At 33.0% G+C, this 25,985-nt stretch overlaps 2 protein-coding genes and 2 pseudogenes across 3 annotated transcripts; 2 read left to right on the top strand and 2 right to left on the bottom strand.

The window, feature by feature from the left end:
- The first annotated feature begins 116 nt into the window (after positions 1-116).
- Positions 117-2,903, top strand: LOC127081329 (vicilin-like; annotated as a pseudogene).
- A 7,442-nt stretch (positions 2,904-10,345) lies between these two features.
- On the bottom strand, positions 10,346-11,640 carry LOC127081330 (plasma membrane ATPase-like; annotated as a pseudogene).
- Positions 11,641-17,653: 6,013 nt separating this feature from the next.
- On the bottom strand, positions 17,654-20,034 carry LOC127085424 (uncharacterized). Of its 2 annotated transcripts, none has more exons than XR_007789132.1 (3): positions 19,170-20,034; positions 18,517-18,659; positions 17,654-17,829 (listed from the first exon to the last, which is right to left on the bottom strand). XR_007789132.1 is itself a non-coding variant. In XM_051025939.1 (3 exons), the coding sequence occupies exons 1-3, from the start codon at positions 19,344-19,346 to the stop codon at positions 17,762-17,764; spliced, it is 351 nt and encodes a 116-aa protein (XP_050881896.1). In that variant the 5' UTR covers positions 19,347-20,034; the 3' UTR covers positions 17,654-17,761. The 2 variants fall into 2 exon arrangements, 1 of the variants encoding a protein (XP_050881896.1); XM_051025939.1 differs by having other exon boundaries at positions 18,554-18,659.
- Positions 20,035-21,713: 1,679 nt separating this feature from the next.
- Positions 21,714-24,246, top strand: LOC127085423 (vicilin). The gene is made up of 6 exons (NM_001426899.1): positions 21,714-22,054; positions 22,397-22,572; positions 22,742-22,822; positions 22,926-23,249; positions 23,490-23,802; positions 23,936-24,246. The coding sequence occupies exons 1-6, from the start codon at positions 21,751-21,753 to the stop codon at positions 24,115-24,117; spliced, it is 1,380 nt and encodes a 459-aa protein (NP_001413828.1). The 5' UTR covers positions 21,714-21,750; the 3' UTR covers positions 24,118-24,246.
- The last annotated feature ends 1,739 nt before the right edge of the window (positions 24,247-25,985 follow it).

Raw genomic sequence — 25,985 nt, forward strand, 5'->3', positions numbered from 1 at the left:
GTTAACTACTTCTAAGTGCAAGTTTATGGAGTTATTTGCATGTCTTAGAGCTGGAGATGTGTTGTAGGATACAACACTTGTTAAAATTCTCTAGTCATTCATTAATTCATATACACATGGCCGAAGACAATAATAAAGCATCCTCCTTTTCCATAAGAATGTCAAATTCACAAATTCAAACAAAACTCCACCCACCCAAGTAATGTTCTTTTCATTTTGCCACTTCAATTTTGTACATTTTATGATATGTAGTTTTATCATATGCATGGCACAACATGCCAACTGTGGTGCATGTTAATTATAGTTTTATTTTTTATATCTATAAATACACTCATCTCACTGTACTTTATTCATCCAGAGCGACCAAAGTGAGATATTAGTTTCAATCAACATGGCTGCTGTACTACAATGAAAGCTTATTCCACTTTTGATGCTAATGGGAATTCTTTCCTAGCATCAGGTGTGTTTCTTCTAGGTCTGATCCTCAAAATCCTTTTATCTTCAAGTCTAACAAGTTTCAAACTCTTTTGGAGAATGAAAATGGGCACATTCGACTCTACAGAAATTTGACCAACTTTCTAAAATTTCGAGAATCTACAAAACTACCGTCTTTTGGAATATAAGTCCAAACCTCACACAATATTTCTTCCACAGCACACCGATGCCATTACATCCTTGTTGTACTCAGTGGTAATTTATTATTTATCAAGTTAAATATTTAAAACTAATCACTCATAGTTCATTCAAAAAGAACGGTATTTATTATTTTGAGGAGTGCTAGTAACACTCTCTTTTCAACACTCTCAAACACTCACTTTTTTATTGGTTGAAACATGTGTGGGCCCCTCGCTTTGGAAATAGGTCCCACATAAAGTGGTAAGAGTCACACATATTTCAACAAATGAAAGAGTGTGTGTTTGAGAGAGTGTTGAAAAGAGAGTATTATTAGCATTTCTCTTATTACTTTACATATTTGTTTTGTAAGGATAAATTAAATTCAGTTATAAAATCTAATGTCATTGTAATTTTCAGGAAAAGCTATACTCACAGTGTTGAAACCCGATGATAGAAACTCCTTCAACCTTGAGCGCGGAGATACGATAAAACTTCCTGCTGGCACAATTGCTTATTTGGTTAACAGAGATGACAACAAGGAGCTTAGAGTATTAGATCTCGCCATTCCCGTAAATAGACCTGGCCAACTTCAGGTAATATAACCAATGTTTACCTATTCTCATATCAAATATGCTATGCATTCTAATGTACAAACAAATTTAGGGGCCTCTACCATAACATCACAACAAAAATTGCGCCTGTACATATTTTTCTGTAATGTTTCCCTAATATTTTCTTTATTTTTTTTGTCCTTTTCAACAGTCTTTCTTATTGTCTGGAAATAAAAACCAACAAAACTACTTATCTGGGTTCAGTAAGAACATTCTAGAGGCTTCCTTCAATGTAAGCATAACACACATTTTTTTTTCATTTATGTATGTATTAGTTTGGTATTGTATATGTTAATACTCACTTTGTCAATGTATGTACTGTAAAAAAATATAGACTGATTATGAAGAGATAGAAAAGGTTCTTTTAGAAGAGCATGAGAAAGAGACACAACACAGAAGAAGCCTTAAGGATAAGAGGCAGCAAAGTCAAGAAGAGAATGTAATAGTAAAATTATCAAGGGGACAAATTGAGGAATTGAGTAAAAATGCAAAGTCTACCTCCAAAAAAAGTGTTTCCTCTGAATCTGAACCATTCAACTTGAGAAGTCGCGGTCCTATCTATTCCAACGAGTTTGGAAAATTCTTTGAAATCACCCCAGAGAAAAATCCACAGCTTCAAGACTTGGATATATTTGTCAATTCTGTAGAGATTAAGGAGGTATGATAAAATTATTTTATAATATAGGAAATTTACCAAATTACACAATGAGATTTCACTTGATCAAATTACAATTGTTCTAAATGATTTGATTTTTGTCCTTTGAAGTTATAATGTCAAACTTTTGTTACTAACTTGACATCTCATACACGTCAAGTTTTACATACTCAATAACAAGTTTTATTTATAGAACATATATCTAATGTATTTATTTAATTATTCTTTCAAATTAAATATTAGGGATCTCTATTGTTGCCACACTACAATTCAAGGGCCATATTAATAGTAACAGTTAACGAAGGAAAAGGAGATTTTGAACTTGTGGATCAAAGAAATGAAAACCAACAAGAGCAGAGAAAAGAAGATGACGAGGAAGAGGAACAAGGAGAAGAGGAGATAAATAAACAAGTGCAAAATTACAAAGCTAAATTATCTTCAGGAGATGTTTTTGTGATTCCAGCAGGCCATCCAGTTGCCGTAAAGCTTCCTCAAATCTTGATTTGCTTGGGTTTGGTATTAATGCTGAGAACAATCAGAGGAACTTTCTTGCAGGTATATTATATTATCACCCAGTCTCTGTCACTATTTATTCATTTAAGTGTGTATTTTAAAAGTCGACTTCTATTTAAATCAAGGGGAAAATATTAAGATATGCTTATTATTTTGGTGATTAAAAATTTGAAGGCGATGAGGATAATGTGATTAGTCAGATACAGCGACCAGTGAAAGAGCTTGCATTCCCTGGATCAGCTCAAGAGGTTGATAGGATACTAGAGAATCAGAAACAATCCCACTTTGCAGATGCTCAACCTCAACAAAGGGAGAGAGGAAGTCGTGAAACAAGAGATCGTCTATCTTCAGTTTGAAATGTTTCTTAATGAGTGGACAAAATACTATGTATGTATGCTATCAAGAGATATATCTCACGGGGAGCAATGAATAAAACAATGTTATCTTATAACTATAATTATATATCCACTTTTCTACTATGAATAAATAAATCAAGAGTATTTTGGTGTGTACCTCTTAGATATTATATTATTTTAAGAAAGTCAATAACTAAAAGTACAAAACACTCATTAAATTTAAACTAATGTAAAGACTTAATATCTCATATCCATGATTCATGATATACAATCATCAATCAATTAATAGAATTCAAAAGAATATATTGGGGTTGCTCTTGTAAGTTAGCAAACATTTATACTTGGGGTTGGGGTACTAGAGAAATTGGTCAAAATAAAGAAAAATAAAAATAAAATCTAGGTGTTAAGAATGACTTCTTCAAAAAAATTGTTAAAAAGAAAAGGAATGCAAGCTAGTGGGATACACTGACTCATGTTGGTATGGTGATGATAGAAAATGTGTTTATACTATGTGGTGCACCAGTTGCTTAGAGCTCATGAAAAGAACCAGTTGTAGCTCTGTCATCATGTGAGACTGATTACATAGTTGCCTTTCTTTGTGCATGTCAAGCAACATGAATGGTAAATTTGATCGAAGAGATTATAGGTCAAAATCATGAAGCAGTAATCATGAAGATTGATAACATTTTTGCTATAAATTTGTCCAAGAACCCAATATGATACGGAAGAAGAAAACACAATGAGATGAGGTTCCATTATCTTAGAGAGAAAGTATCAAATGTGAAATTTTGTTTCTCATAGGACAGATGTTGGACACGGTGTTGGGACAATTGATCCAACTTGTTAAAACCATTAAGACAGTAATATAATAGAAACAGTAACACGAATTGAGAATTTCAAAAACAGAGATCCAAGTAAAAAAAATACGAAAAAATCATGTGAAACCTAAATGGAAGAAAGCGTATGAATAAATAGGGATGGAGCCAGGAATTCTAAATAGTGTGGGCAAATTTATAAATTTATTATGAGAAAAGTATAATATATATTTATAAAGAAATATTATTTTATTTTTTAATTTTTTTAATGATTTAAAATTATTAATGGTTTCTTAATTTTCTACTTATAATTATATAACATATTTCATCCTCACCAATCAATTGATAGTTCATAGATTATTAATTTTTCTTTAATTCTAAAAATATAGGATTAAAAAGATAAGATAATAATATCCAGACTATTAAATTTTTTTATCAAAAATAGTAGAGACTATTTTGGACTAAAATTTGAAATGAACTAAGTATTTAATGCAATATACACCATCATTACTATTACCACATGAGTAGTATATTATAATTAAATTTTAATTATAATGGGGCATAGACCTACATAGTTGTGTATGTAGCTCCGTCTCTGTGAATAACATGTTTATCTTTTAGAAAAAGAAGAAGAAACAACGTTTAAATAGTTAGATAAAGAAGAAACAACGTTTAATTTGATTACCTTTTAGTACAAAGAAGAAGAAAGACGAGTTGTATGGAAGAAGAAGAGAGACGATTTCGCAGGATGTGGAAGAGGAGAGAGAGAGAGAGATTAGGGTTTTGTAATTTGAGTGAGAGGACTGAAGTTTGATAACTTTGCTTATATATATGTAAAACTTATCACCGTCGTTGGCAAGAAAAACCGTGATAAACTGTCAGTACTATCCACAATGGTTCCTGGTACTAACCGGGGTGATAGATATTTTAATTTTAATATATTTATAAGACGATATGGACAAACTCTTTTTGTAGCGATAAAAAATGGTTTGTGCTGGGATTTGAAGCATGTAACCTTTCATCTATAACCACAGTTGTTATTATGAACCGTGAAGAAATGTCTTTTAATAAAATATAAAAAATTGCAGGTGCGTTAAGATAAGTTATTACAACGGTTGCTTAAACGGCCTTGGTAATATCGTGTTAAGAAAGGTATATTTTGTAGTAGTGTATTTTCCCATGGTGGATGCTACTTGTGGTAAAATTGAAAGGTTCAACCACGCCATGATTTTTTGTTGAAAAAGTCTAACAATAATATTAATCACGTGATAAATATTGATGTGTGGGACAAAGAACAATGAAAAATAAAAATAAATATCCTCAAGAAAAAAATCACATGCCAAACAATGAAGGTAAATCCACAATAAACAAGAGAAAATTAAAATACTAGTAAAAATAATTCGTCCTAATAAATTTTTTTAATGCATTAGGCATTTCATTATACTTAACAAAAATTTAAATAGCACAATAATATTAAATATTGTTAATAGAATATAACAAAGGACAATATCACATGGATCATATATAAATCATTCCACTTCTTGATAACAGTGAAATTATTTTAACTAACAATAGATAAGTAGAATGCTAATATATTTCACTTCTTTTCTAATCAACTTCATAGAATCCAGGACAATGATAGACAAAATACTGAAATAAGACTCTAAGGAATTGAGCACCTAGAAGTATTGGTCATATTCCTCTAAACTTTTCTTCTCTTTTCTGTAAAATGATTTTGTCTATAATTCAAACATAAAGCTCACACATGCCATGTATTGAGACGCATGCAGGATTAACACCAAACAGCTACTCAAAAGGATGCTAAAGTCTACAAAAACTACACTTAATTTCTCAAATGGTGATGTAACCTAATAACACTTTGCAAGCTATAATATAAAGAATGTGACCTACACATATAACTCATACTTGCTACACACGTTGAATATTGTTAACTTCAGCATTCAACCAATACTTTCTACACACGTAGGAAAATTAATTTCCTTGAGTTTATGCCAAAAACTAATAAAATAGGGTAAATATAAAAGGCATAATAATGCATAATGAAATTGAAAGAGAATTGTTACTTCAACAAACAGAAAATGCTAAAAGGTATTTCTTACTGCAAAAACTCAATTCGTCAACTATCATTCCTTGAGCGACCAAACATAACATTAATATTATTTAAAAAAAAGGAGTTGAAATGGTCAAATGGAGGAGGAAGAAGAAACTCACACTTTAAGTAGTTAGGTCTTGCGAATTGATCAATATGAATTAAGATCTAATTCCACACCAATTGATATGTTAAAGAAATCAAAGATTATAAAAATAAAATTATTCCTTTCAATCTATAGACATGACAGACATGGAGGTTAAGAAAGGTGATAACATCAAGGAGCAAACGAGATAGATGTTGGGTTAAATGATCATTATTAATTGAAAATGTAAAGCTAATTTACATTGTCGATATACCATTCATTTTCTTATTATATTATTTATTATATATATATAATATATATATATATATATATATATATATATATATATATATATATATATATTAAGAGTGAAATAATTTTATGAAATGTTAAACAATGAATGGATTTCTCTCTAGTTTATCGTAGGAAGAATAATAATAAGTATAATAAACACAATATCTTTAAACTGATGCTTGATCGGCCTCATCTACGAAGCTACTTAAAACATTTCAATGTAGGTGGTGATATCCAAGTATAGATAAGATACCCTCACTTATGATAACCTGTAAAAAAAACTTGTAGAGTTTAATGTAAACAAATTAAGTTATACTCTAAAAAAAATTAAGGTAATGGGTTATTTACTAGTGTTCCATGAACTTGAAAACGGGAAACCTATATCTAGTTTTGTCATTCTAAACTAAACTTTTAGACTTCCAAATTCTAATTTCCACTGTCTAAGAGTTTCACAATAAAACTAACATTAAACCATATTATGTGTTAGTATTGGTTGCAGGAAGAAAACAAACTGACTTCAGTTTAAACAAATTAACCCTGCAACTAATACTAACACATGGCAATTGCAATCACCATGCCAAATATTTAACTGCCACCTCAGATGCCTCTGTCAAATATTTAGCAGCCACACTAATTCCATCTAATTTAAATTCTTGCTTATTGTCGTACCTCATTGAAAAAAATGTGGGATACGACTTTTAAGCGAAGTGCAATCGCACGCTCGCAATGATGGACTGAACAGAGTCGCCACCGAACTTTTTTTATTCCTAAAAAGGAAAGGGGAAATATCGATAAAACCCAAGACAAAATGACAATGATTATTGGTCGTCGCAACCAAATCAGGGTTCGGGAGTCGATTACACAAGGGGAAGGTATTAGCACCCCTCACGTCCGTTATACTCAACGGGAACCATTAGGTTAGTTGTGTGCGTTAGTGTTAATTGAAATGTTAGGCTTTTTGAATTATTAGGTGAGAAAGAAAGAAAGGATGAGAAGAGAATGTTTTTGGATTTTTGACGAAGGACTAAACCTAAGTTTTTTTATTAGTGGGCCTGACAAGATTTACAAATCCTGCTCCTACGTATCTCAATAGAGAAGTCAAGGCTTACGTAGTTCTGGGTAGAAAAATGTTTGTTTGTTGGTCGATTTTAGCGAAAGCTACTTTGTGTCAAATCGACGAAAACATTGTTGGACTACCCAAAACAGGTGGAAAAACATTGCCTTGCATTGTTTTGAAACAAAGTACCTTTCATTTGAGAAAATGTTTGAAGGGTTAATCACACGGCGGCGAGAAAAAGAAATTGATTGGTTTGATGTGTTTTGAGTAATGGCGAGAACTTGGATGAGCGAGATATACATCTCGAATCCTAGTCTCAGGAGTGCGCGGTATACACCACGTTCCATTTCCATCTTATTTGAAAAAAAGTGTTTAATAAAGATTAGGTGTTTTGAATTTGATTGAGAAAGGGTTTGAAAGAACCGCATTGACAATTTTAAATGATGGCGAGAGCTAAGATAGGCGAGACATACGTCTCGAATCTTAATCTCAGGAGTGCACGGTATACACCATGTTCCATTTCCACCTTTATTGAAAAAGTGTTAAATAAGAATTAGGTATCTTGAGTTTTATTGTGAAAATGACTTGACGCTAGATCAAGTGTTGATGGACGTTTAAGAGAAATTTGAATGAGTGTTTGAGAGAAAACAAAGTGGATAAATTTGGATGATGGCGAGAGCTAGGATTGGCGAGATATACATCTCGAATCCTAGTCTCAGGAGTGCGCGGTATACACCACGTTCCACTTCCATCTTTATTGAAAAGGTCTTAAATATGAATTAATATTTTTTGAGTTTTTATTATGAAAATGGCTTGACGTTGGATCAAGCGTTTGATGAAAGTTTGAGAGAAATGGAATAGAATGGGAAAAAGAAATGGATTGATTTGTTTATTGAGAAAATACTCGACGTTGGATCGAGTCTTATTTTTGATCTTTGGAAATTGTTGATTTTATTCTTGTGTTAGTAGCTAACTAAACAGCCAAGCAATAAAGAAATCAAACAGTAAAATTATTACACATCGGGGGAGTGGGGTACATTTTGTCAAATGGGGATTCAAAGTATTGGAATAATTAAATCGGGCCCAAGCAACAAATAATACAATGTATGAGTGTAGGTGCAAGAGAACTGTCTCATTGTAAGAAGGCCCAAGAGTAAGCCATGTGAAGAAAATAACACAACAAGTTATATTTACAACACACTTAAAAATTAAATCGAAAAAAGGTAAAATCGGGATTTGCACGGATAAAAATTGAGGGACACACAAAACCTAAATAATGTGCTCAAAGTCGGTTTGCGCATGTTGACAATAATTGAAATGTCATATGCGATTAATCGAAACGCGGCGAAATACTATCAATGTATCGATAAAAATAATTGTGGATAAATAACAAGAGAATTGTCAAATCCATAAATTAAAAATCGATGTTTAACATTAAAATCAACAAGTGTTTAAAAAAAGGAGAAAAAATAAAAATAAAATAAAATAAAATAAAATGTTTAAAATAATAATAAAAAAATGGTAATAATAATAAAAACTAGTAAAAAATAGAAAGTATGTTAAAAATGAGAAATGCTGAAAACCAGGGATTGAACTCGGAACCTAGAGTTTACCAAAGCACCTCTTTACCAACTCAACCAGGTAAACATCCTTGTTATATAGTTTCAAACACTAATACATAATATAACAAACGGACCAAGCCTTTTAAATAAAACACAAAGTTTAAAACAGTAGCAGAATTCAAGCAAGCTCATCTTAACGTACAGAGATTTCTTTCCATTTTGAACATCAAAGGTTTACGGCAAGATATTATCACAAACAGGCAACAGTATTGCTAAATGAAATCAAATTGGAACAACAACCATGGTTACCTCAGAAAGATGCAAAGCAGAATCAAAACATAGAAATAAAGTTCGGAAAGGAAGCTAACCGGTTGCGGCGAGCTCGACCGACGAATGTAGGTAAACGTTGCCTTCAATTCTCTTCTTTTCTTTTCTGAATGGTAGCCGCCAATCCTCTCCAAAATTAGGGTTTTTCAGCTCTCTCCCCAAAATGAACAGTGGCCTCTCTTATATATGACTCATCTCCTCTCTGCTGTGTTGCTGTGTTTCCTCAGAGTAGTGGAGGTCTGCTGTGCAGTGGAGAGGTTTTGAATTTTGTCCATATCCAACTTGTGGTCCCCTTCTCAATTCTCTTCATTTTGAAAACTCTATTGTTGGTGAGAAAAACTTTCACCACTGTAACTTACTTAGCTGAAAAGTTTGTTTTAGAATTAACTGATTTTGGGTATTTGTATTGCAACAGCTTCGGCGTGGATTGAGGTTGGTCTTTTCGAGCCTCACTGTAAGGTCGTCGGCTCAGACATCCACAGTTGAGACAATGAATGACATACCGGTCAATTTTCCATTCAATGCAGCAAGCACTTTGCCGGCAACCTTAGCAGCCTTAGCAGCTCAAACACTTGGCAACAATTTAAACCGATGGCTTGGAGTGCTTTTGTGCTACAACCGGCCGACGGTTAATGTTAATGAGGCGGCGCCTGATAATGATGAGGATGAGCATACAACATGTAATGATATGGATACATCATCGTCTGCTGCTGCATCATAGCCATAGCAGTAGCAGGATACCGCATGGACATCCACTACTGCTGATACTGATGCGGCTGCAAACTATTAGCGGCGATCTTAAGATCATCAATTTCCACAGAAGAAGATTGTCTTGGAGATCCCATATCAGATCTTCCTTGTGTGTTTTCTCCTATTGGAACTGACCTTGTACTAGACTTAGCACCATGCTCAAGTGTAGAATGCAGACTTGCATTCATGCTACTAGCTTTGTCTTCATTCCACTAGTTCTTCTCAGAAACTGCATCTTTAACACTATCCAACATATCTTCAAAGAAAGGTTCAAACAACTCACTGTCGGAACTATTCTATTTGGCACCATCATTCAACAGTGGAAAATAAGGTTTTGAATTGGATGCATTAGGACCGTGGTCAACTTTTCCTTTCGACGACCCTGGTATCTCCAATTCGAACTGTCTATCAAGAATATTTTGTATGGTGTCAGTTTTAAGTCTACAGCATTCAAGTTTTTTCGCATTTGATATGGACCTTCCATTGGACAAAGCTGCCATTATTCATTGTAGGTGAGACTACGGTGGATGGTGAAGGAAAGCAATTCAAAGCAACAAAAGTATCTGGAACTGCAACCATTAAATACCGAAGCATCTCAACAAGAGCAAACACCATCCTTAAAATGGTGGAATCTATTAGTGTCTCTAACAACAATTTCACGTTCAACTATTTTGGAGATTAACTTTGCAGCAATGTGACAATCTCCACAAACACGAAGGTTTTTGGTAATTCTAATTTGAGACTCTTGTGCATTTAAAAGAGCAGACACAATAGCTAACTTTTCATTGTGAACAGCTAGATGGCCTTCCTTATCCTCCTTTGTATAAATAGACTCCGGCATCTTACAATCAACCATGGCATCTAAAAAAAAACCTAGCACGAAGTGGAACAAATGCAGTTGAATTTAAACTTATATCAGAGCTGTTCAACTCTAGCAAGGTTGCAAATTCCAAATCACTCGTATCTGCAGCCATTAGTTTAAACTGTAATCCACTCAAGGAAATATCAGATGATTTTACAGGAGATAAAGCTGCATAGATCGTGTAGTTTTTCATCATTTGGAAAATAGCCCTACTGGTTAAAACTGCACTAATGATAACACTTAATCCAAGTTCTGTGAGGACAATATCAGAAGCACCTCTTGCGGCATCCGTAGCATCGGCAACAACGATTCCAATATCGGCCTTCATATTTGTGCTCTGGAAATACCCCAGCAAATCCATCTGTCTTCTCAATCAGCTCTTCAACTGGAAGTGCAACAATACTCGCATCCTTGTCTTGTCCAAGCAAGGTAGCAGATGAGTACATACTAGTTCTCATCCCAAGTCTCCTCCCAGTCTCCTTTGCTATGGAAAGTTGTTCACCAGTAATCATCTTAACATTGACACCAAGATAAAGAGCTCTCCGAATAGTTTCATCACTGTCATGCCTAGGTGGGTCAAACAGTGACAACAAACCAACAAACTGCCAAGGACCACCAGCGTTTTCTTTAGTTTTCTCAGGAACCTCTTGTCTAGAAACAGCAAGAGAACGAAGACCTCGCTCTGCAAACTTGTCAATAATAGCATGGATGTTCCGCTTTGCATCTTCCCTAAGGTTACACAGGTTCATGATCTGCTCTGGAACACCTTTGCTTGCACGGTGCCAATTTCCATTGCTATCAATGTAAGTCAAGGCAGTTTTCTTATCCACGGGATTAAATGGTAAGAAATGAACCTCTCTTACTCCAGCCCTTGCCTCTTTTGGATCAGTTAGAGTTCCAACAATGGCGGCATCCATGGCATCCTGGTTTCCAACTAGCAGACTAGGACCCTTATTGTCTCTAGATAGCCTCAATTTATCTTCCTTTCCAGCATTACCAGCAGATAAAGCAACAGGATTCTTGGTCATCTCAATAAGTTGTTACAATGATTCGGGGTATCCAGGCTTTGTAGTAAGCTTTGTCGAAGCATCGATAAGATTGTGAAGTCCTGAAACAACTTTTGGTTCATCAATGACCAGGGTTTTAAGAAGAGAGATTGAAAACTCTGTAGCAGCCTTGTTTCTTCCCCCGTCAATAAGTTTTGCCAAAACCTCCAGCACCGAGTATATTCTTGGAGCTGAAACTATCCGTTGCATGTTAGAGCTCTCTGAAACCAAGATTTTTAAGATTCCCTAAGCTAACAACAGCCTCCTCTTTATAATCACCAATATACAAGATAACTCCATGCCGGTTCCAATGCAGGTTCCTCTTCTTCAGGTTCATATGCTTCCGCAAGCTTACCATCATGATTCGAACACGGTAGAGTTCGAAACAATTTTGCCGCTGCCATCTTAGTGATCTCCTGCATTGTCGCTTCACTGAACTTTGAATTCACAGCTGAAATATAATCAACAAGTTCAAGCAAAGTTTGCCTCTCTCCAATGATACGATCCCTGTTCCTTCTACTACCGGCAAGAACTTTTGGTATTTTCCTTTAACTTGTTCTGTTTCTGCAGGTTCGGCGGTTTTATGCATAATGGCTTTTGGTCGTAGTCAAAACCGTGCTCTCACACCAAGCTTCCTAACAACATCATCAAACTGTGGCAACTGAACTTGCAATGGGACTCAATCATTCTATGGCATCTGTAGCATGGTTAACGGTATTGGAATCACTACTTAAATTAAGGACTCATTCATTCCTTCTGGACCAATGCCTTGTTGGAATGTACCCGCAATCTCATCCACGTTTTCATTTTCTTCAATTATGCAGGGTAGCTTTGGTTTGATGATTGTGTATTTTCCAATCAGTTTGCAACCCTTACAGTCTGATCATCACCAGCCAATGGAACGAGAATAGAAGGAAATTCGGCCAAAAGTTCAGTTTGACATTTATCTTGCGACAAACTACATAGAAATGCATAGCACTGAAGACATTCAACCTGAACTGCAGCAGGAACACCTTCATTTATGAAAAACTTAGATAATAGGCGGGCGGTGATACACTGCACTGTGCAGCTAAGAAATGGAGGTGTTCACGGAATACATGTTTGAACTTTGAGGAAGCAAAAAATACAAACAGATCCTTTATCATGCTATCATCCGGCCGATTTCCTGACGATTCTGCTGACATCAAAGAAATCGAGTCATCAACTTTTGCGATAGTTTCACACAAGTTGATAGGATTTTGGTGACCACATGATGAACAGAATCATTTATGGGGACCTTTTCTATCAAGGACAGCAAAGCCTGCTGGCAGTATTCATCTTTAGAACTGCAGTCAATTAGGGAGTCCAATAAAACAACAAGAAACTTTTCAATGTTGAACTCCTTGGACAATTCTAATAAAACCCCTGGCAAATCCCTTAGTTCCTTTAAAATCTCCAAGGCCTTTATTGGAAGTATTTGAACATTTTGGGACCGGACAAGATTGATTAAGGCAATAAGGGACAACCGAAACCAATGAAGATCTATCAACTCATTAGCCTCCTCCCGAGCAACCTCGGCAACAGAACGTATCAAAATATTCAAAAGTTTAGAAGCCAATGCAGCTTTATTCCCAAGTAAGCCAACTGTCATCAATGAAATGGCCTTGTGATCTGAAAGCCCCTTAACACCTGACTGAAGACCCGAGACCACAAAAGGAAGTATTCTCTTGACAATATCATCATCAACGGTCACAACAGTCCCCAAAATTTCAATGAAAACGGCAGTACAAAAGCCAGTTACATTCTTCGAAGTTTGAGACTTTTTAGACAGAGATGCGTAGTTGCATGGAACTTCTAATACACCCTTATCACGACTGCATTGCTGCACTATAACCATTCTAGGTGGCGGTGCACCCCTTGTGCAGCAGCATATGCCCTCAGTCTCATTTCGCCTGCTGTAGGAGATTTCAGGAGCCAAAGTGCACTGTTGGACACACGTTTAAGTATATTGCACCCTGTATTAAATATTTCAGGATCCTTCAAATTAAGAGAATTTCATAAAGGGTTGACCAGGAAGCTTTTTGATTCTATCATTCTCTTTGAAACCCTTTTGAGTATCAGCAACGGCATCAATGTCTTACACAATTTCTTGTACTTCAAATTCACTCTTATCAATTTCTGAATTTCCTATGTATTTTGCTTTGTGAAGACTGTCAAGAGTTCCAACTTGTTTGTTTTTTCGTGGATTTCAATCACAAAGTGTGAGAAAATAATGAGAAAGGATAGAAGAAGAGAAGTTTTCATTGCTTTACTCATTGTGTTTTTCTTCAACGGTGTTCTGGTGATGAGATACCTTATCCACATGCCATGTAGATGGATGAATGACGTAATTGAAATATGAATGAATATGTGGAAATTCTTGAATATTGAATGGAATTTTTTTCAATGCGAATGAAGAAAATATGAATGTAAATTTGGAAAGTGAAAAATGTAAAAAAATATGAAATAGTAAACATGAACATGAATGAAGGATATGAAGGTGAATGAAGAAAGAATGCAAACGAGTGATTGATGGGGAAAAATTTTCAGGGCCAAAATTGGGGTATGACAGTTGCCCCTATTTAAACATCCTCCACCAGAGGAAAATGAAACAACAATTTTCATCTGATCGCAGTGGGGGATGGTTAAATACTATGGAGACCCAGATTTTGATCCTGAAAAATGCAAATGTTATGATATGATATGCATGGATGCATGACTCTTTATTTTTTTGAATTTATCTATTAGGGACACAGTGACTCCTTAACAGGAGATGCTACTGGACAGACCGATCTGTGGGGAATACTGATGGTCCACAGGGAAACAGACAAATGGTAAAAACCAACTCACTGGGGAAAACAATCTTGCTGGAGAAATAGGCAAACACTAGAGAGTACTCAAAGTGAAATTCGATGAACGACATTTAGAATACAAGAGATTTTGGCAGTAAGTTCACACATGACTTACTAAACCCGAACATTTTTGAGAAAATTTCCACAACAAGTTCATACATGACTTGACAACATTGGAACAAAAGGTTCAGCAACAGGTTCATACATGACCTGACAATACTGGAATAATCAAAGAAAAAGATTCTTCAAAATAGGTTCAGACATGACCTGGTAATACAGGAATAAAAGCTCAACAGCAGGTTCATACATGACCTGACAATGCTGGGGAATACCAAGAACGGTTCTGACAGCAAGTTCAAACATGACTTGACAACAAACAGGAAAATTCAAAAAGAGTGTATCAACAAGTTCATACATGACCTGACAACACTGAAATAAACATAGAGAAAGATTCTTCAAAAACAGGTTCATACATGACCTGGTAATACTGGAATGAAGGCTCAACAACAGGTTCATACATGACCTGACAATGTTGGGGAATATCAGGAATTTCTGACAGTAGGTTCAGACATGACCTAACAAACTCAGAAAAATTCAAAAAGAGTATATCAACAGGTTCATACATGACCTGATGACAAACTTGAATACTTTGAGAAAATTTCCACAACAAGTTCATACATGACTTGTCGACACTGGAATAAAAGGTTCGGCCACAGGTTCATACATGACCTGATAATACTGGAATAAAGGCTCAACAGCAACGGGTTCATACATGACCTAACAATGTTTGAGAATATTAAGAAGTTCTGACAGTAGGTTCGGACATGACCTAACAAACTCAGAAAAATTCAAAAAGATTATATCAACAGGTTCATACATGACCTGATAACAAACTTGAACATTTTGAGAAAATTTCCAGAACAAGTTCATACATGACTTGACAACATTGGAAAGATTCTTCAAAAATAGGTTCAGACATGACCTGGGAATATTGGAATAAAAGCTCAACAACAACGGGTTCATACATGACCTGACAATGCTGGAACATCCAAAGAATTTTCAATAACAGGTTCATACATGACCTGACAACACTTGACTATTCAAAGAGTTTTCAACAACAGGTTCATACATGACCTGACAACACTTGACTATTCAAAGAATTTCAGTTAACAGGTTCATACATGACCTGACATCACTTGGGAAAAATCAAAGGGAGTTTTACCAATAGGTTCATACATGACCTGAGAATATTGGAAAACATACAAAGCAAGTTTCATCAATAGGTTCATACATGACCTGACACTTTAGAATACATCTGATAGTTCTGGAGATTTCTCACAAGAAATTCATCCATCACAGATTTTGGAGACTCCTAACAGGGAATTTATGCAAAACAAAGATAAACAGAAGTCTTCTTATAAGTAGACCATCCACGCAAAAGGCTACAATGATTCTTTACAGAGAAATCAAACAGAACCTCCAAGCTTCTGGGAACTCCTCAAGATGGTGAGTCATACATGACTTTCACGGAACCATCAGGAAAGACAAGGTATTCAAACTCTCTGTACGTGCCAACAACAATTGGACTTTATGAAAATCATTAGTAAACAATTACCGGCTACAACGGAGTTTGCCAGCAACAACTGGACTTGAAAAGATATTGGCGACAACCAAACTTCAAATATCAATCACAAATGTATTTATAAACAGACTGACAATGATGCCAACGACAATTGGGTTTAAAATAAATGTTGGTTGCAACCAGACCTTAAAGGATACCAGTTACAACTGGATTTGGTCAAAGACACTGGTGACAACCAGACTTAACAGACGATGCCAGTAACAACTGGTCTCAGAGGTCAAGGGATACAATCAACAACGAGACCTGAGATTATGCAAATGAGCGCGAAGCACTTCGGGCTATGCATGATTTGGATTTTGCTTATATGCATGATGTATGAATGATCATGAAATGTAAATGCTGACAATATACAGACTAGAAATTAGGGAAAGCTTTATGGAGGTACTGAATCCTCAACACCAATAACTCAACCGACAGAGTGAGTAAATGCATCAAAGAAGGATCAATCAAGCTGAACAATTACAACTGGCCCAATAATCCTTCCAGAGAATGATAAATTTGTGCTCTCTGGAGATAGATATTGATCATCCAAGGGGAGTCTTGCAACTTGAGACTTGCGGGGAAAGACGAAAGATTTCCTTTTAATATTTCCACATGTCAAAGCAAAAATTGTGTTTCTCAATATGTTGAAAAATTCTTTTTTGAGTTCAAAATTTCATTATTAACAAATAAATAACATTTTGCATAACAAAGAAAATCAGAGAGAAACAGCAAACGATAGAATTTGACGGGCAAACTTGTATTTATTCAAGAATGGTAGCACACAAATGGCGTAGCTCCATGGAATTGTTAACTTCAGCATTCAACCAATACTTTCTACACACGTAGGAAAATTAATTTCCTTGAGTTTATGCCAAAAACTAATAAAATAGGGTAAATATAAAAGGCATAATAATGCATAATGAAATTGAAAGAGAATTGTTACTTCAATAAACAGAAAATGCTAAAAGGTGTTTCTTACTGCAAAAACTCAATTCGTCAACTATCATTCCTTGAGCGACCAAACATAACATTAATATTATTAAAAAAAAGAGGAGTTGAAATGGTCAAATGGAGGAGGAAGAAGAAACTCACACTTTAAGTAGTTAGGTCTTGCGAATTGATCAATATGAATTAAGATCTAATTCCACACCAATTGATATGTTAAAGAAATCAAAGATTATAAAAATAAAATTATTCCTTTCAATCTATAGACATGACAGACATGGAGGTTAAGAAAGGTCGTAACATCAAGGAGCAAACGAGATAGATGGTGGGTTAAATGATCATTATTAATTGAAAATGTAAAGCTAATTTACATTGTCGATATACCATTCATTTCTTATATATATATATATATATATATATATATATATAATATATATATATATATATATATATATATATATATATATATATATATATATATATATATATATATATATATATATATATATATATATATATATATATATAGATATTAAGAGTGAAATAATTTATGAAATGTTAAACAATGAATGGATTTCTCTCTAGTTTATCGTAGGAAGAATAATAATAAGTATAATAAACACAATATCTTTAAACTGATGCTTGATCGGCCTCATCTACGAAGCTAGTTAAAACATTTCAATGTGGGTGGTGATATCCAAGTATAGATAAGATACCCTCGTTTATGATAACCTGCAAAAAAAACTTGTAGAGTTTAATGTAAACAAATTAAGTTATACTCTAAAAAAAATTAAGGTAATGGGTTATTTACTAGTGTTCCATGAACTTGAAAACGGGAAACCTATATTTAGTTTTGTCATTCTAAACTAAACTTTTAGACTTCCAAATTCTAATTTCCACTGTCTAAGAGTTTCACAATAAAACTAACATTAAACCATATTATGTGTTAGTATTGGTTGCAGGAAGAAAACAAACTGACTTCAGTTTAAACAAATTAACCCTGCAACTAATACTAACACATGGCAATTGCAATCACCATGCCAAATATTTAACTGCCACCTCAGATGCCTCTGTCAAATATTTAGCAGCCACACTAATTCCATCTAATTTAAATTCTTGCTTATCACATTTAAAAAAGGTCATAGAAGAATCACAAAGTATACCATGTATCTTCCGAGACACAGTAAGAAACAAAATATAGTGTCATTATATAAACTAATAGCCACTCTGCAATGCATGAAAAACAAATTGAACACAAGATCGGTACACAATATACATGTTTTCATTCTATATAGTGTCATTGTGTAGCCTCATGAATAAACCATTTATGTACATCCCACTCTAACATAGAACATCATAGCTCGAATAACCTTAACAATTAATCCTAACAAAACATTACGGTAAAGAAAAACCACTCACTTTAGAAACAAGAAATACCATATTTTTTGCCACTGACCTCCATGTAATTTGTGCAATAACATTGATAATTCTGAATTCACCATGTTTGCTAAGTCCGTCATACTTTGATTAGAAATTTCTGCCCAGCCATATATTTTAAAAATCTAAAAAATAAAGAAATTAAAACACTTAAAAGAGTCTCAGCTAATCTTAAAAGTCTAACAAAAATCAAATTTACTCTTTCTTCTATGTAAAAAAAATATTTATGATCCTGTATATAGCTAAGTAACATCATGGCACATTGATAAAGACACCTACAACCAAAAAAACTTTTAAAAAAATTAAGAAACTAAAGAACTTAATTTGTAATTGATTAAAGAAATAGTAGCATAGTTCTAAATTGCATGGCGCATTAAAAATATTTGAGAAATCTTCATTACGACAATACAACTACAACCAAAATTTAGAACTATGAAAGCACTAGTAGCAATAAGAAATTATGAAAGGAAACCAATATGAACATTTTCAAAGTCAAATACAAAAACGATGGTTGAGATTCAACAAGAGAAAAAAATAACTATAACTATAATTAGGCAAAAGTATCTTAGCATGACTAATTTCCTAATTACTCAAATTGACATGTTCGAAACTAATACTTTTCCATGAAATCCAACCTGATCTTTATCCTTCATCCTCTTTCTTAAGAGAATCATATAAATTCTACGACCAAGCAAAACACTCTTCACTTGAAACCTCTTTAGCGAATCCAACACCATGTTTGGCTCGAAAGACAAAAAAAAAGCATAAAAAATAATTAAAAGTGATTTCAAAGTATTTAACCAAACCAACATGAGTCGTCAAGCTAGCTTCATATTCACCGAAAGTAACCGTTCTAGAATTCTAATATTTTGCAAAAAGAAGCATTTCAACATAATTTGTAGTTTCATCCAGAATATTATACAACTAGAGCATATAATTAACAATTAAATCCTTATTTTAGTATAAAAGCTAGACTCAGTAAACAACTGGATTTCAGTATAATCAGTATAAATTTGAAACTAATTCCTAGCAGTTTAACAAATTCAAACAAACAGTAGTTATAAGTAGCCGAAATTGAAGAAACATGTGAAATTCCCAGATCTGTACATGGAATGAGTTACAAATGCTTGAAATTGTTAACTGCTTCCCACTAGATCCCTTGAACTATTCCAAAATCAAACTGTGTGAATATTGTTAGGGCTTTATGAGAAAGTTAACTACTTCCCATGTAGTTGAAGAAGTAGAAGAAACTGAAGAAGCAATTTGTTAATGTAGCAACGATTGAGCTTGTTTTCGCGAGCGGCTATGGGTGGCAACAATAGAGATGGATCAAAATAGAAAGAAAAAAGAGGGAAGAAAAGGGATATACCGCATGGAACTAGGAATTAGGGTTAACAAGTGAGTGAGAGAGCAAAAATTAATTTTATCAAAATTTTTGGGGAACATTTAACTTTAAGATTTTAAGAGTGAGCGACAGAGGAAAAACAGGAGAAAGGTAAACATTATTTTATCCAAATTTTTTGTTTTTTAATTATTAAATTTCAAAAAAAATCATTTTAAATCATTTTATAGAAAAAAAATTATGACATAAATATATAGCTTCTTTCATTTAAAAAATGTTTTCTTTCAATTTGAAAAACATAAATACTAGAATTAGTATTTATATTTATGAACATATATATCAAAATTAATATTAATAAAAGTTGACAATTCCTAAAATAAATTATATTTTATATTTATTAAATATTATTATTAATTAAAATATTTGACTACTATTTTAATTTTAATAAACATTTAAGCTACAATATCATTAAAAGATATTATCTTCAATTTTTATATATAAAAAAAAATGTTAGAGAGGAAACATTTCCCTCACAAAATTCATTACAATGACATCTTGCACATTTTTGATGGAATTTGTGAGGAAAATGTTAAAGATAGATAAAATTCATCTCAAAGCTCTTCACAAAATTTACTTTTATCATATATTTAGGGAGTTTGTGAGGGATTATTTGTGACTGAATATTTTCATAACAAATTTCATCGCTAATGTTCATCCATTTAATTTTTTTTATTTGTAGTAAAAATACTATTCTCTCTCTTCCATTTATTATATTTTTTAAAACTTTGTGAAATGATCAACTATGACAATTATTTTGGGACGGAGTGAGTATCATGGTTTTGATCGTGTCTAATTTCTTAACTGTTCTTGGACTTAAAAAACATTTAAATTTTTTTAGGAACAGTTTTACAAACTCATTTGTTATTGGACACAGATAACATTTAAAAATTTTAATTCACAATTTTAACAATTATAAAATTGTCATTAGTATTAGTTATCATGTGTAGATAAATGATAGAACGATCTTGGTGTGATAAAACATAATAATTACTAATATTAAATTAATATTAGTTTTAAATGTTTTTATTAAAAAATAATTGTATGTTTATCCTTATTACTCCATCTTCTCTTTACTAATAATGCCCTGAGAATACGGATATATTTGGACATGACAAATATAACCGTTTTAATAATTTATCATCTTTGTGATGGAGAATTATGTAACTATATTTTTTTTAATTGAGGATTGTAATAAAAGTAGATTATAATATATATATATTTTTCTTTTTAATATATTAAATAAAGTATAGTATATGTAAAGTAAACGGATAAATAATAGATAAATAATTAAATGACATATATCTACAATTACATTTTTATATATTAAGTATATTATAGTATATATCAAGTAGACGGATAAATAATAGATAGATAATTAAATGACGTATATGTAGAATTACATTTTTCACATGACAAGTACAAACCTATGCACTTCTAAGTGCAAGTTTATGGAGTTATTTGCATGTCTTAGAGCTGGAGCTTGTGTTGTAGGATACAACACTTGTTAAAATTCTCTAGTCAATTCATTAATTCATATACACATGGCCGAAGACAATAATAAAGCATCCTCCTTTTCCATAAGAATGTCCAAATTCATCAAATTCAAACAAAACTCCACCACCCAAGTAATGTTCTTTTCATTTTGCCACTTCAATTTTGTACATTTTAACACACGTCCATATGCATGGCACAACATGGCCAACTGTTGGTGCATGTTAATTATATAGTTTTATTTTTTATATCTATAAATACACTCATCTCACTGTACTTTATTCATCCAGAGCGACCAAAGTGAGATATTAGTTTCAATCAACATGGCTGCTACTACAATGAAAGCTTCATTTCCACTTTTGATGCTAATGGGAATTTCTTTCCTAGCATCAGTGTGTGTTTCTTCTAGGTCTGATCCTCAAAATCCTTTTATCTTCAAGTCTAACAAGTTTCAAACTCTTTTTGAGAATGAAAATGGGCACATTCGACTTCTGCAGAAATTTGACCAACGTTCTAAAATTTTCGAGAATCTACAAAACTACCGTCTTTTGGAATATAAGTCCAAACCTCACACAATATTTCTTCCACAGCACACCGATGCCGATTACATCCTTGTTGTACTCAGTGGTAATTTATTATTTATCAAGTTAAATATTTAAAACTAATCACTCATAGTTCATTCAAAAAGAACGGTATTTATTATTTTGAGGAGTGCTAGTAACACTCTCTTTTCAACACTCTCAAACACTCACTTTTTTATTGGTTGAAACATGTGTGGGTCCCTCGCTTTGGAAATAGGTCCCACATAAAGTGGTAAGAGTCACACATATTTCAACAAATGAAAGAGTGTGTGTTTGAGAGAGTGTTGAAAAGAGAGTATTATTAGCATTTCTCTTATTACTTTACATATTTGTTTTGTAAGGATAAATTAAATTCAGTTATAAAATCTAATGTCATTGTAATTTCCAGGAAAAGCTATACTCACAGTGTTGAAACCCGATGATAGAAACTCCTTCAACCTTGAGCGCGGAGATACGATAAAACTTCCTGCTGGCACAATTGCTTATTTGGTTAACAGAGATGACAACGAGGAGCTTAGAGTATTAGATCTCGCCATTCCCGTAAATAGACCTGGCCAACTTCAGGTAATATAACCAATGTTTATCTATTCTCATATCAAATATGGTATGCATTCTAATGTACAAACAAATTTAGGGGCCTCTACCATAACATCACAACAAAAATTGCGCCTGTACATATTTTTCTGTAATATTTTCCTAATATTTTCTTTATTTTTTTTGTCCTTTTCAACAGTCTTTCTTATTGTCTGGAAATCAAAACCAACAAAACTACTTATCTGGGTTCAGTAAGAACATTCTAGAGGCTTCCTTCAATGTAAGCATAACACACAATTTTTTTTTCATTTATGTATGTATTAGTTTGGTATTGTATATGTTAATACTCACTTTGTCAATGCATGTACTGTAAAAAAATATAGACTGATTATGAAGAGATAGAAAAGGTTCTTTTAGAAGAGCATGAGAAAGAGACACAACACAGAAGAAGCCTTAAGGATAAGAGGCAGCAAAGTCAAGAAGAGAATGTAATAGTAAAATTATCAAGGGGACAAATTGAGGAATTGAGTAAAAATGCAAAGTCTACCTCCAAAAAAAGTGTTTCCTCTGAATCTGAACCATTCAACTTGAGAAGTCGCGGTCCTATCTATTCCAACGAGTTTGGAAAATTCTTTGAAATCACCCCAGAGAAAAATCCACAGCTTCAAGACTTGGATATATTTGTCAATTCTGTAGAGATTAAGGAGGTATGATAAAATTATTTTATAATATAGGAAATTCACCAAATTACAGAATGAGATTTCACTTGATCAAATTACAATTGTTCTAAATGATTTGATTTTTGTCCTTTGAAGTTATAATGTCAAACTTTTGTTACTAACTTGACATCTCATACACAACAAGTTTTACATACTCAATAACATGTTTTATTTATAGAACATATATCTAATGTATTTATTTAATTATTCTTTCAAATTAAATATTAGGGATCTTTATTGTTGCCACACTACAATTCAAGGGCCATAGTAATAGTAACAGTTAACGAAGGAAAAGGAGATTTTGAACTTGTGGGTCAAAGAAATGAAAACCAACAAGAGCAGAGAAAAGAAGATGACGAGGAAGAGGAACAAGGAGAAGAGGAGATAAATAAACAAGTGCAAAATTACAAAGCTAAATTATCTTCAGGAGATGTTTTTGTGATTCCAGCAGGCCATCCAGTTGCCGTAAAAGCTTCCTCAAATCTTGATTTGCTTGGGTTTGGTATTAATGCTGAGAACAATCAGAGGAACTTTCTTGCAGGTATATTATATTATCACCCAGTCTCTGTCACTATTTATTCATTTTAAGTGTGTATTTTAAAAGTCGACTTCTATTTAAATCAAGGGGAAAATATTAAGATATGCTTATTATTTTGGTGATTAAAAATTTGAAGGCGATGAGGATAATGTGATTAGTCAGATACAGCGACCAGTGAAAGAGCTTGCATTCCCTGGATCAGCTCAAGAGGTTGATAGGATACTAGAGAATCAGAAACAATCCCACTTTGCAGATGCTCAACCTCAACAAAGGGAGAGAGGAAGTCGTGAAACAAGAGATCGTCTATCTTCAGTTTGAAATGTTTCTTAATGAGTGGACAAAATACTATGTATGTATGCTATCAAGAGATATATCTCACGGGGAGCAATGAATAAAACAATGTTATCTTATAACTATAATTATATATCCACTTTTCTACTATGAATAAATAAATCAAGAGTATTTTGGTGTTCCTCTTAGATATTATATTATTTTAAGAAAGTCAATAACTAAAAGTACAAAACACTCATTAAATTTAAACTAATGTAAAGACTTAATATCTCATATCCATGATTCATGATATACAATCATCAATCAATTAATAGAATTCAAAAGAATATATTTGGGGTTGCTCTTGTAAGTTAGCAACATTTATACTTGGGGTTGGGGTACTAGAGAAATTGGTCAAAATAAAGAAAAATAAAAATAAAATCTAGGTGTTAAGAATGACTTCTTCAAAAAAAATTGTTAAAAAGAAAAGGAATGCAAGCTAGTGGGATACACTGACTCATGTTGGTATGGTGATGCTGATGATAGAAAATGTGTTTATACTATGTGGTGCACCAGTTGCTTAGAGCTCATGAAAAGAACCAGTTGTAGCTCTGTCATCATGTGAGACTGATTACATAGTTGCCTTTCTTTGTGCATGTCAAGCAACATGAATGGTAAATTTGATCGAAGAGATTATAGGTCAAAATCATGAAGCAGTAATCATGAAGATTGATAACATTTTTGCTATAAATTTGTCCAAGAACCCAATATGATACGGAAGAAGAAAACACAATGAGATGAGGTTCCATTATCTTAGAGAGAAAGTATCAAATGTGAAATTTTGTTTCTCATAGGACAGATGTTGGACACGGTGTTGGGACAATTGATCCAACTTATTAAAACCATTAAGACAGTAATATAATAGAAACAGTAACACGAATTGAGAATTTCAAAAACAGAGATCCAAGTATAAAAAAATACGAAAAAATCATGTGAAACCTAAATGGAAGAAAGCGTATGAATAACTAGGGATGGAGCCAGGAATTCTAAATAGTGTGGGCAAATTTATAAATTTATTATGAGAAAAGTATAATATATTATTTATAAAGAAATATTATTTTATTTTTTAAATTTTTTTAATGATTTAAAATTATTAATGGTTTCTTAATTTTCTACTTATAATTATATAACATATTTTATCCTCACCAATCAATTGATAGTTCATAGATTATTAATTTTTCTTTAATTCTAAAAATATAGGATTAAAAAGATAAGATAATAATATCCAGACTATTAAATTTTTTTTATCAAAAATAGTAGAGACTATTTTGGACTAAAATTTGAAATGAACTAAGTATTTAATGCAATATACACCATCATTACTATTACCACATGAGTAGTATATTATAATTAAATTTTTAATTATAATGGGGCATAGACCTACATAGTTGTGTATGTAGCTCCGTCTCTGTGAATAACATGTTTATCTTTTAGAAAAAGAAGAAGAAACAACGTTTAAATAGTTAGATAAAGAAGAAACAACGTTTAATTTGATTACCTTTTAGTACAAAGAAGAAGAAAGACGAGTTGTATGGAAGAAGAAGAGAGACGATTTCGCAGGATGTGGAAGAGAGAGAGAGAGAGAGATTAGGGTTTTGTAATTTGAGTGAGAGGACTGAAGTTTGATAACTTTGCTTATATATATGTAAAACTTATCACCATCGTTGGCAAGAAAAACCGTGATAAACTGTCAGTACTATCCACAATGGTTCCTGGTACTAACCGGGGTGATAGATATTTTAATTTTAATATATTTATAAGACGATATGGACAAACTCTTTTTGTAGCGATAAAAAATGGTTTGTGCTGGGATTTGAAGCATGTAACCTTTCATCTATAACCACAATTGTTATTAT

The sequence above is a fragment of the Lathyrus oleraceus genome, chromosome 5 (genome assembly GCF_024323335.1).
Source record: "Lathyrus oleraceus cultivar Zhongwan6 chromosome 5, CAAS_Psat_ZW6_1.0, whole genome shotgun sequence".
In the NCBI taxonomy this organism is placed as follows: Eukaryota; Viridiplantae; Streptophyta; class Magnoliopsida; order Fabales; family Fabaceae; genus Lathyrus; species Lathyrus oleraceus.

Excerpts from the sequence above, each read along its gene's own strand:
- LOC127085423 (NM_001426899.1), top strand. The coding sequence starts at position 21,751 with ATGGCTGCTACTACAATGAAAGCTTCATTTCCACTTTTGATGCTAATG. Across the intron at positions 22,055-22,396 it reads CATCCTTGTTGTACTCAGTG|GAAAAGCTATACTCACAGTG; the intron begins GTAATTTATTAT and ends TGTAATTTCCAG. Across the intron at positions 22,573-22,741 it reads ATAGACCTGGCCAACTTCAG|TCTTTCTTATTGTCTGGAAA; the intron begins GTAATATAACCA and ends CCTTTTCAACAG.
- LOC127085424 (XM_051025939.1), bottom strand. The coding sequence starts at position 19,346 with ATGTTGGTTTGGTTAAATACTTTGAAATCACTTTTAATTATTTTTTAT. Across the intron at positions 18,660-19,169 it reads GGATGAAGGATAAAGATCAG|ATTTTTAAAATATATGGCTG; the intron begins GTTGGATTTCAT and ends TTTATTTTTTAG. Across the intron at positions 17,830-18,553 it reads ATTGCACAAATTACATGGAG|GTTATCATAAACGAGGGTAT; the intron begins GTCAGTGGCAAA and ends TTTTTTTTGCAG.